This window comes from Crocodylus siamensis, chromosome 2 (genome assembly GCF_052110815.1).
Source record: "Crocodylus siamensis isolate JL-2025a chromosome 2, ASM5211081v1, whole genome shotgun sequence".
NCBI classification, from domain to species: domain Eukaryota; kingdom Metazoa; phylum Chordata; order Crocodylia; family Crocodylidae; genus Crocodylus; species Crocodylus siamensis.
In genome coordinates this window covers 220,608,675-220,621,109 of record NC_143396.1, presented here as the reverse complement: position 1 = coordinate 220,621,109, position 12,435 = coordinate 220,608,675, and the positions used below count along the sequence as shown (strand labels likewise).

The 12,435-nt window shown below is 40.2% G+C and overlaps 1 protein-coding gene across 1 annotated transcript in view; it reads left to right on the top strand.

The window, feature by feature from the left end:
* MYBPC3 (myosin binding protein C3) overlaps positions 1-11,849 on the top strand; it is a 108,602-nt gene extending 96,753 nt beyond the window's left edge. Inside the window, exons 28-34 of the mRNA XM_090033128.1 lie at positions 561-756; positions 4,476-4,615; positions 5,949-6,108; positions 6,719-6,855; positions 9,529-9,715; positions 10,031-10,073; positions 10,593-11,849. Of these exons, the coding sequence (XP_089889254.1) occupies positions 561-756; positions 4,476-4,615; positions 5,949-6,108; positions 6,719-6,855; positions 9,529-9,715; positions 10,031-10,041 (831 nt within the window). The 3' untranslated portion in view covers positions 10,042-10,073; positions 10,593-11,849. The remainder of the gene's footprint in view (positions 1-560; positions 757-4,475; positions 4,616-5,948; positions 6,109-6,718; positions 6,856-9,528; positions 9,716-10,030; positions 10,074-10,592) is intronic.
* Positions 11,850-12,435: the final 586 nt, after the last annotated feature.

The window sequence follows — 12,435 nt, the reverse complement described above, 5'->3', positions numbered from 1 at the left end:
TAGGCATCTGAGAATTGTAACCAGAATGATCCTGGTATGAGTAGAGAAAGGTAGGTATCCAAGTTAGTCTGAAGTCAAGTGAAAGGCAGGTTCTCAGATTCAGTTAGTCTATAAGGTGCATCTCTAGCCTACCTTCTGACTTACCTTTGTATGGTTACTGCTGTGGCAACTGAGTGGACAGGCTGTCAGATACCTCTTGCTGCCTAAATGGAGATTTTACCACCAAATGTCCCTTTAAAAATGTCTTCTGCCTAATGAATTTCAAATGACAGAGTAACTTTGGCTGTTTTCCAACAGTGTTTATTCACAAAATTATTTTTGTGAACATAAGGATGCTCTATGTTCACTGTCCCACTAAGCTATGTCATCACTGCGTGAGAAGGATGAGTAAGGATATATGTATGGAAGGGTCAAGGAACTGGGAAAGCATCCAGCCAGTCATACTGTATCTCTCAATAAAGCATCTGGAAAAAAAATCTTTTCTAGTTTCATAAATTAGAAAACAAAGGACCTGGGAAAAGCAAATCTAGTTCAAATATATATGCATTTTCTTCCTGCAGGGTAAACCTAGACCCAGAGTTACTTGGATGAAAGGTGGTCAAGCACTAGAGTCCAAAGATGTGGGAATTCGTAACAGCAATACAGACACAATCCTGTTCATCCGAAAGGCAGAGCGTCATCACTCAGGAACTTATGAAGTGGCAGTTCAAATAGAAAACATGGAGGATAAAGTTACTATTACCATACAGATTGCAGGTGAGAACCTAGTGACACTAAGGTCAACGTGGAGAACTAACTCATAGGTCCTTCAGAAAACAAATGGAGAAAGTATAATCTTGGTGTTCTTCTGCACGGTTCTGCATTCTTCCGCCAAGAGAAGAAATATCAATCTAGAAATTAGTGTGCTAGTATGGGATCTTCTCTACCCCAGCTTTGTGAATGTAAAGTCATGGCATGAATGTGTGTATTATCCTATTGTTCCCAGAGTCAGGGAATGCAAATATAAGCTAAAAACAGTTCTATGTATTCATAGAATTCTTACCTAATACAACCATAGAAGCAAGAGATGGAAAAGGCCTATTAGATCAGCTAGCCCATTTCTTGGAGCCTAGTGGAAAACTGCTATTGCCATGGGCAACTGGTGCCTCTTGAGTCAGTGACCAGGAGATGGTGGGGGGTTCCCCAGCTGCCGATCTCACTGACTGGGGGGAAGGGAAGGGGGAACTCCCCCCACAGCCGATCTTACTCACCAAAAAGCAGCCATGCCGCTTCTAGAAGTCCTGAGGCCACTTCTGGAAGCAGCGCAGCCACTTTTGCTGAAGGCCCTTCTCCCCGGCTAGCACTCGCAGGGGGCACAGGCACTCCTGCCTGCCCCCCTGCCTGTCACCTAAATGGGGATCGCATGACAGGGGATGCACCAGCGTTCTCCGGGGGTGCACTTGCACCCCCGTGCACCCCATACGCATTGCCACTGGCTATTGCTGTACATGTTCCAGTATTTTTTAGCATCATTTTAAAGAGGAAGTGATCTAGTTTCAGTAACTTACCTTGAGAAACTATATATTTGACAGCTTAATATATCTCCTTCTGTCAGACAGATTTCTTTAACACACAACCTAATTTTTCCCATTTCTCCTCATCACAGATCTAGATGCTAAATAACTGTTTTATCTATCTTTATCATTAAGAATCTGCAAATATTTGATATCCACATCTTGCTCTTTTTTGTGAGGGGAAGGGGGAGATTAAACCAGTTCCTCTAGCCGCAAACATTTTTTGCCATCCCCAATTTCCTCCAATTTTTCAGTATTCTTCTAGAAATGTATACTTGTAGTGAAGTATTATTTAACTAAATTCCTGGCACTTCAGAATTGGTAATATAGTGTTTCATGAATAAGTTGAACGTTCTATAGAATTGGAGATATAAATGATAAAGATGGCAAAGTGGTCACTGAGGCGTTCTACACCTCAAGAGCCTTGGTCTGACAGGACTATACCAAGTATTTTCCTTTCAGTATATCATATGTACAGCCACATCAGTTATCAGAAAGCCATTGCCCTCAGAAATTTAATTGCTGATACAAAAAGTGAATAATCTCATTACACTGATTAAAGTATACCAAGCCTGAAGAACTGGAATAACGTTTCTATATTCTTCAGTGGATAGCTTTGTCACAATCTGAAATCAGTGTCAGCAGTTAATCTCCCACCTCAACCTGAAAGACCTTGGACACCCACAGAGCTTTCTGTAGCCAAAGCATATATGCACAATCTTGGCTCATTCAGAGCTGTCCTATTTGTTTCTGTCAACAGCAACTTCTGCTCGCCACATTGGTATGTACTTGGTAGAAGAAAAAGATTGGAGCAATACATACTGTTTTTCTTATTGGTGGCAGTCCTTCAGTTGCTATGGTGTGTCATGTATATGTCAGATGGAAGGTTGGGGAGGCCAGCTCAGCTTTCATAGGGACAATGAATCAGTCACCAATCCTCTGAAGACTCAATTATGCAGCTAACCTTCCTTGACACGTCCACTTGCTGAGGGATTAATGTCATTAGCCACATGTTGTTACCCTTTGGGAATGAGGAGACAGAAACCTAATGTCTGACACAAAAAGTGAATAATCTCATTACACTGATTAAAGTATACCAAGCCTGAAGGACTGGAATAACATTTCTGTGTTCTTCAGTGGATAGCTTTGTCAAAATCTGAGAGCAGTCTCATTTAATCTCCTACTCCAACTTGAAAGACCTTGGACACCTGCAGAGCTTTCTGTAGCCAAAGCATATATGCACAATCAACGCTCAGCCACTCATTCAGAGCTGCCCTATTTGTTTTTCTCAACAGCAACTTCTTGCTCTCCCCAAATTAGTATGTACTTGGCAGGAGAGAATCATGGAAGTCAAGCATACTATTTTTCTAACTGACAGCAGTCCTTCAGTTGCCATGGAGTAGCATGTATATGTCAGATGGAAGGCCAGGAGGCCAACCCAGCATCATAGGGACAATAAATTAACCACCAATTCTCTGAAGACAACATTCAGAGGTTAGCAATGACTTGGCTAACCTTCCTTGACACATGTCTACTTGCTGAGGGATTTATGTCCGTAGCCTCATGTTGTTACCCTTTTTGGGATGAGGAGACAGGCAATCAAAATCTGTCCTACCCTGCAGCAAATCCCCTTGACCTCTAAACAGAAGAGAAGAACTACAACCCCATGGTTAATTCCAGTCAACACTCCAAAAACAGAAGCAAAGAAGAAATTACACTAATTAGTGATATGAGGTTCCACCATACAGCTGAAAAGCACACATTCAGAAGGAAACTTTACTACTTTCAATTATTGTTAGATTTTACAAAACCTCCAATTCCTACAAAAAATGGGTTTCCATCTTTCTCTAGTCAAAAGCAAGGCCCCAGTTTAAAACCCTATCATCATGCCTGAGACAGACCTTATCATATGACTGGACCACTGTCATATTTTTACTGAGGTTTAGCTCAAGTTGTTTATTATAATTATCTTTCAAAAATCAACTTTTTGGTACTAACAGAGACTTCAATATTTACTCCTTCTCAAGATATAGCTGGTGAAGCCAAGAGTTAGAATAAATTATAGTGCTTTCTTAACCAATTGAGTAAAAATGAACAATATGCAAATTTCTATGGAAAAACTTGTCCTAAACTTGTATTACAGTTTTCACATCAGGCTCCCAGATGACAGCCTCTAATTAAAGAGGCAATAAGTCATTGGCTTGGAAATCCGTTTCTTCAGTGGTATCCCTCCAGAAGAGTTCTTTTTCTTGCTTAAATCCAGCTGATAAGATTCCTGCCTCTTTTCTCCTACTACCCACCAATTATCAGAGTATTTCACTGACACTCAAGCCAACCACCATCCATATTAACATCTTCATGACACTTAAGTTAAGAACCGTCAGTTTTTTCTTCCAAGCATCCATTTTAGACGGTTCTATAAATTTATTTGTAGATCTGTACAAAGATTAAAATACATGTAAAATACATGGAAGCACTCAAGCTATAGGTAACAACACAAGTAAAGAACGGCTAAACATATTTGAGTTTTCCACTTTAAGCTTTTTACAACTTAGTTGCTTTGCTGTGGGATTATTATACAATTCAGTGGGCATGTCTACACATGCATTAATACACCATAATTACAGTGTATTAAGTTTAGTACCTGTAATAACAGGTACTAACTTAATGTGCTGTAATCAGCACTACTGCACAGTAGCACCAGCACATACTTTTTTATTATGTTAATGGGCAGTAGACTAATTCTACTGCCCATTAGGACAGTTTTTGCCTGCCATGCTAATGGGCAGTAGAATTAGTCTACTGTGCCTGTATTGTCTCATATAGATGTGCCCACTAACAAGCTGTTTTTCCTGCTTGCTGAAAAGAAATGCAGAGAGCCTGAAACAAGAACTGAGTTTGTCTGATCTTTCTCCTCTGTAGACAAGCCCGGTCCTCCTCAGAATGTGAAGATTGTAGATGTGTGGGGATTCAATGTTGCTCTGGAGTGGACACCTCCCCAAGACGATGGCAATGCACAGATTTTGGGGTACACAATCCAGAAAGCTGACAAAAAGACGATGGTGAGTTTTTGAAGCTTACCAGTATTTCTGCAGATCAGTGAAACTGGATAAGAGGAGGGTAATACAGCATAGGGAGGTAGAATCCTCTAACAGAAGGTACAAATTCAATCTGAGGCTAAATGCACAGAAAAAATATAACTCTTGTCATCCTTCAGCATTCAGAGCCCCAATACAGGCATCTGTGGTTCCCATACAATGCATGGGATTAGGCACCTGAGAATAGAATGAAATCAGAAAGATGCACAGCAAGCTGTCTAATGAAGCCGGGAGAAAAAGTTTAGGGAAAAAAGCCTAAGTTCCAGCACTAAAAAGTGGCTGCCCGTTCAATTCAGCTCCAAACTGTCTCCTGGAGTTATGACACCTTATGCCCAAAAGCATTGCAGTCATGGCATTCACCTGACAGATGTGTTCTGAAATACTCTCTGATTTGGAAAAGAGACTCCCACATCCCAAGAGAATGCCCTGGCCCCTACACTACCAAGCATTCTGTGATGAGGTGGTCTCAGTCTCTCCTGCTGAAACTGTTCTACTTTGTATATTGGCTGTCCTGGTACACTCAAGCACACCAATCTGCTGGGGTGGTGGGGGGAAGTGGAAGCCTCATCCTCAATTATTTATTGTGTAAACCCTAAACAAACAGACATGTTTGGACAACACCCACTGGGATCAGGCCCTATAGACAAGATAGAGGATCACCTGATTTGAGAATCCTGTCAGTGCTTGGCTGTGACTGGGGCTAGGCACCTATCAGATTAGACAGCAAAAGAGTAGGGTTTTGAGGATTTTTGGTGGCATCTAACATGTTGGGCTCAAGCCCACAAACTGGTACTTAAGTAACCAAGATCATTGATAGATTTGGACCCTTCAGGCTTTTTGTTAATTGACACAATATTTTACCTTTATTCTGGACAAAGGTGTCAAAATTAACTTGAATTATTTGGATTTCCCCTGTGGCAACCTGGTATTAAAAAGGTTTGTAGATACAGGAAAACAGATATGCAACAGCTTAATTTTAGTTTGTAACGTTTTCTATGTAATTACCATAAGGGATAGAAACTTCCACTTTATGAAAATACTCATACAATTTTCATGAGAACCTGAAGATGAAGGTAAGAAAATAGGCTGGACATTTCATCTCTCTGAAAAGAACAAACGTGCTGATTTTTCTCTATCTGGAATTGTATACCATCCCCAAAATTGTTGTTGAATGATAAACTATCTTTTCCACTTACACTAACTATGAAGGTCTACAAAAACAAAACTAGCACCATCTCTTATCTTTTAAATATTTTTCAACATTTACTTTCTCTCACAACATACAAACTTATTCCAGGAATGGTATACTGTTTCTGATCATTATCGACGGACAAACTGTGTAGTCTCTGACTTGATAATGGGGAATGAGTACTACTTCCGAGTCTTCAGTGAAAATTCATGGGGACTGAGCGAAACTGCTGCAACCACCAAAACTCCTGTCTATATCCAAAAAACAGGTAACATATTCTTAAAATAAAGAGCTCATTTAAAACATATTCTTAAAAAAAGGGTTTCTTGTGGGTAAGCCACAGATCACAAGATGAAAATGCACTACTAAGAGAAGCAAAACAGAATAACTGGGCACCATCTTAGAGATATTTTCATTACTTAACGCTTCACACGTACACGGAGCATTTAATCTTTGAGACTTGCTGTGCAACTAGTGTGTGGCATGGTTCTGTGTTGTTGCTACCCACACATCTTCATAAATTGAGAGTCAGGCCCCAGAAGTCAAGATTATAAAAAACAGTGAGTCTGGGGTTTCTATATTAGCTTTCAGAGATTTTAATTAATTCAAGCTTTTGCATGCAACCGTAAGGACTACAAATCCCCTTTTTCAATGAAAGCTGGAAGTCACATAGTTGCATGGCTACAGTAGTGGAAGCTTTTACAAAAAGCATAAAACATGAGACACACTAATTTAGGAGATTTGGCAGTACTAGTGTTTTAACTTTACTGCTTTCCTAAAACTGCACAGGTGAAATACAATTACAATTCGATTGTGTTCAACAAGGCAAGATTTAAGAGTTAATCCTTAGTAGATTATTTTGTTTGTTTGAATTTCAGGCACCATTTATAAACCACCCAGTTACAAAGAATATGACTTCTCTGAACCCCCCAAATTCACTCACCCCTTAGCAAACCGCTCTGTGATTGCAGGCTACAATGCTACACTCAGCTGTGCTCTCAGAGGAATTCCCAAGGTACAGATTACACTGGCTGTCATTTATATGATTTATAATGAACCAAAGACCTGCTATAAATACCAAAATATTCATATCCACTTGGTATAATTGTATATTATTATTACTGGTCTAAATTACACAGGACATTGATTTATACTTTTCCTTGGCACACAGGTTCCTATAACTCAAGCATCAATCAAAAAATACATTTTACTGGACTCCTCTACATGTGCTATTAATTTGTAGAAGGTTTACTGAACAGTAAATTCAAAGTAAACCTTCCTAGGAGCATGTCTATATGTGCTCCCACTTGGGAACAGATTTGCTTCCCATGAGAGCAGCTTGGTACACCTGCAGCAACCTGGGGGAGCTCCAGGCTCCCCTGATCCTACCCTAAAGCTGGCAAGGGGCATGAGGCCAGTCCCAGTTGGCACAGGGCCAGAATAGCTCTGCTGGCTGCAGTGGCAGCTGTCTTCTGGGCCCGTGCACACTGGGAGGAGACCTGACATGTACAGAGCCAGGAGGAAGCTGCCCCTGAAGCAGGCAGAGCTCTTCTGGCCCTGTGCCCATCAATACACACAGCTGCCAGCAAGCCCCATGCTGGGCAGGGTTTCCCTGCCCAGCAGGGGGTTACTGGGAGCTCTTCCCCGTGTGGGGCAGCTGCCAATGAGCTTCCTTCCAGGCAGGGGGGCATGGGGCTCACTGGCAGCTGCCCTGCTTGGCACGGAGCTATATACTTGGGGGAGTGGGTGGAGGCTGGGAATCCAGTTTTCTTCTGTCCCCCAGAGCAGCTCCATGTGGCTGGATTCCCAGCCACTGCCTGCAGCACAGAGCTGCTGCAAGGGATAGACAAGGGCTGGATTCCTAGCCCCCAACTGCCCTCCAGAGCTACCAGCTCCATGGCAGGAGCTGAGACAGGGGGCAGAGAGCTCCCCAGTCCTGGCACTGATTGGCTTCCAGTTTCTGGGCGGAGTCGGAGAGCTAAGCAGTGCCACGACTGGGGACAGAGAGCTTCCTGTCCTCTGTGGCCCCCAGCTGACAAGACTGACTGAAAACAAAGAGCAAATCTGCTCTCAGTCAGCATCTACACAAGTGTTATTGTACAGTGGATATGCCTACACATGCATTTACGCCAGCTTAAATTTACTACGCAGTAAGTAAAATTAGTTACTGTCTACATATGCATTAGTGCACAGTAACTAATGGGGCATAAATTTGGTACCTGCATAATGCTCAAGTTGGCGTAAGTCGCCATATTTACTGCTCAGTGTAGGCACGCATGTGTGGATGCGTGCCCATACTGTGCAATAATTTGTTACTACACAGTTAATGTGCATGTGTAGACACACTCAGTATCTACTGCACAGTTAGCTGTGTAAATACAGGTAGTAAACTAACTGCACAGTATACTCTACTGAGCAGTAAAGCATCTCGTGTAGACACACCCACTGAGGTAACATGACACCTAAGGTTTTACAAACCCAGGTACAAAAGTTGAAAAATTAAAATTGTTAGAGTGATGTTACCTCTGCCCTCTTGCATCTCTTCATTACAACTGGATGTTTCAGAACAGCAAAGCTCAATGAAACATGCAATTCACTTAATGGTGTAAAGAGGAGCTCCATTTTTTTTTTGTTGCCTACAGTTTATCTTCTAACTTTTTGTGGTTTTGGATGTATATTGTGAGATCAAGCAGTATGACATTCTGCTGTAGCATGCATATTTCATAGATTTCATAGACATTAGGGCTGGAAGGGACCTCGGAGGATCATCGAGTCCAGCCCCCCACCCAAAGGGCAGGAAGTCAGCTCGGTTCATAGGATCCCAGCAAGAGATATAAATGAGGAAATGTTAAATAAACTTGCCCAAGGCAGGGATTTCTTAAGGTAATATCTTTTATGGACCAACTGCATAGTTGAGATGCATTTGAAAGCTTGTCAAACAAAGACAATCTTCATCAGGTATTGATTATGGGCACTGACAGATACACAGCTCCCCACTGTAACTCATGGCACTTGAAGAAGTACCATGAGTTACAATGATCCCCCAGACTCAACAGATGTCTTTTGGGTCTGGCAGGTTGGGGGATTTGAGCTGCAGTTTGGAGTGGTGGCAAGTCTGCATCTGCTCTCCCCTACACATGTCCCTCCCCACTCCCAGCCCCAGCAGTATCTTCAGAATGGGAGGGGGGATAGAGAGCAGAAACAGCTCGACCTTCAAATTTGCCCAGCCTGTGGTGGAGGGTGGGATGCATGGATTGGAGCTGGAGCCTCCTCCCCCCGAACACCTTGGGCGCAGGCTGGGCAAACTCCAGATGGAACTCCCTCTGCTCCCTTCCCCCCCCCATTCTAAAGACAACACCAGGAGTACGTCTGGGCTGTGTCAGCTCATCCCTGCTCCTGGTGTGGTCTGACACAAGTTAATGAAGGTGTGCCACTTTGAAGTGCCTTCATTTGAACCCACATGTCGCAGAATCGAGCCCTTTTAAAACTCTCTGCAGCCAGGCACTTCACCAAGGGCACAGCTGTAGAGCACTTCAGGGGACCAGTCACACAACAAAATGTCACTTGTGTCAGTGCCCTAAAGGCCTTCAGAAAACCTACATCCACAGTACTTAAATTAAGATTAGACCTCTACAAATCTTTCATTTCATAAGTTTTGTTTAAAAGTGCTAATTTTCATGTCCTTCAGCCAAAGATCTTTTGGTACAAGAATAAAGTAGATCTCTCTGGAGATGCCAAGTACCGTATGTTCAGTAAACAAGGAGTGTTGACCCTGGAGATACGGAAACCAACTCCATTTGATAGTGGCTGTTACACCTGCAAAGCTGTTAATGACAGTGGTGAAGCTGAAATAGAGTGCAGATTGGATGTCAGAGGTAAGGAAATGAATTCTATAGACAAAATTCCCTCTAAAAGAAATGGATGATAAATTTCACTAAAAACTGTGGCTGCCCTTTAAGCAAAAACAGTTGATAGCTGAAGATAGAACTTTGTCAATTTAATAAGTGCACAGAAACAAGTAAAATGATGTTTTTCAAACTGATGTACAGCTATTATTACGCTCATTTTGTGAACGTTCTAGAAGTGTGACTACATTTTGTTCTTATTTTGCTTTAGTTTCACGTCTTTATGTTTTCATGCCAGTTTCTCCAATGAGTCTCATTGTCTTTTACCTCTTTTACTTCCTCCAGCACCTCAGTAAAACTCACCAGGTTGGTTCAACAGCAAGTAAAGGTATGAATTGAGCTTCTTTGATTTAAAACAATAAGTTAGCATTGGATAAAAGAATGATGAACAAGTAGTTTGGCAATGATCCATGTTGAGTTATTCATTTAATTCAACAGTTTAGTGGTTACTTATAAGTTCATTTTTCAAGATAGTTTACAATTTGTCTAAGCTCCATGAGATTTAAATATAAGTCCATTTAAGGTACTATGTAGCATCTAATTGAACTATCTGTAAAAGATAGAGGGAAGTTGTTAGAATGATGAAATGGTCCCGTGGGAATGTTTCTTCTTAAATTTCCTCAAAGCTTTCTGTCTAAGAGAGTGGAGAAGGCTTGTATGCCATTTATTAGCATAAATCTAATATGTGATAATTTGTATGCTTTAATATAAAATTATTTTCTTTCAATTAAAAGTGTCATTCTTATATCTAAAATATGTTATATACTTTATACATTTTAAAAATAAAGTACATCATCAAACATCTGTTCGTGACACTCAAATTACCTCTCTTCTCTTTCTGTCTCAGAGAGTATGAAGAATGGAACTTGAAAAGGAAGAAACAAATAAAGGATAATCTTAGATAAACATAATTCTCTGCTAAATGCCTTTTAGTGAGTGTGTATTTGGAAGAGGGATGCAGGTATTGGGTTTCAGTTCTTACACAGTATATATTGCTCTTTTCAGAAAGCCATTTAAATAGTACTGGCCCTCAGAATCATATGTAGAAATGCAAGGAAAGGGAAAAGATATTTCCTTATAAGTATGGATCACCTTTTAGGTCAGAAACCTTAGACAGTAGATAAAAGCTCTAGATACAAACAATTAGATAGGAAGTCCAAAATTCCCTAATGCTAAAATAAATTCTGTCCATTTCAGCTTATTAGTCATTTTCAAAATTCTGAGATTCTGACAGGGTACTCGACTGCTCAGAAACATAAAATATAGTAAAATTTTAACTGGTTATTCACACTAGTGCTTCAACTTTCATCATATCAAAGCCTACATGCAAGAGACTGCCTTCCTCTTCCAAACTCCAACAGCCAGCTCTAAAAATTAATACTTGTATGGACCCAGTAAAGTGTCTAGAGATCCCTGCTTGTCCAAAATGTAGTTTGAGAATACTTGCTCTTTGCTTACTTGTATAACATTGTCTGTGTTAACTATTCACTAATCTTCTCATTTGGAAAAACACAACAACATAAACCTCTTTTGGTTTTTAGATGCGTCTTCAGCTGAATCACAGAACTCATGAAAAAAAATTAAATTTGAGTTAGTTTGTATTTGTATTAGGCAGACCACTGAAAGATAGTTAGTAAGCTATTTGCAAACATAAAATTTCAAAACACAAAGCTTGTCATGAATTCCATAAAAAACTTATTTTTGCCTTTGTATCACCTTAGAGTTTTTCATAATTTGGAAACTATTTTTACATATGAATCCAGAGGTTATGTTTTCAGTTGACTCTTTGAGTTTCCATTAAATTTTTTCTTTAAAAATAGCCCTCTTCCTCCTGGGAAGTCTCCTGCTTACCACTTCCTACCCCTTTTCAGCCTACAGTAATTGTTACAAGTCCCTAGCTTAACATTACTCTTTTTGTATGTTGGCATAACAAGAGAAGATATTTCTCAAAGAATCAACATAAAGGAATTGAAGCAACACGCAACGCTCGTAATTCTACCCTCTGAGATATTCAACTGTTAATGGACTAGTATTTCTAACACAGTAGATAGATTATGTTACACTGTGGAATACCCCTTCATAATAAAGACACTTGTACAATGAATGCTGGATTATGCTGTATTTTATTTACACAGCAGAACAGAGGGATGAATAAATAATCAAACATTCTTCTAAAACTAGACATACCTTTTTTATGTGGGCATTTATCTGCTAAAAAATGTATTGCCATTCACTGGAGTATATCAGAATATGTAAGTGGAAATATAAGGAAAAGTACTTGCAACATCTTTCCCTATTTTATGACCAATTCCATTTTTAATTTTTTAACAAATCAAACACCATATATATATATATATACACATAAAAAGTATGTTCAATATCATAGACAGCTTATTACCTGAACAATATAACAGAGTTAGGTGATCACCCATGGCATCTGTCCTGACGTCTACAGAAAACCAAGGGACTGACTTACAATGCCACAGGTTTATATAGCACCTTTTTAGTCTGAAAAGAGTTCTGTGTTTTACAGATTATATCTTAATATCTGAAGGGCTCTTTGAATAATTATTGCTATGGAGACATCGTAGGCCTTCACACATTATTTCAATGTAGGACTAAAAGAGGCACACAAAACTTATATTCCTAAAGATGATGGAGTTTTCCATGAGGCAAGAATTTCTTAGGGT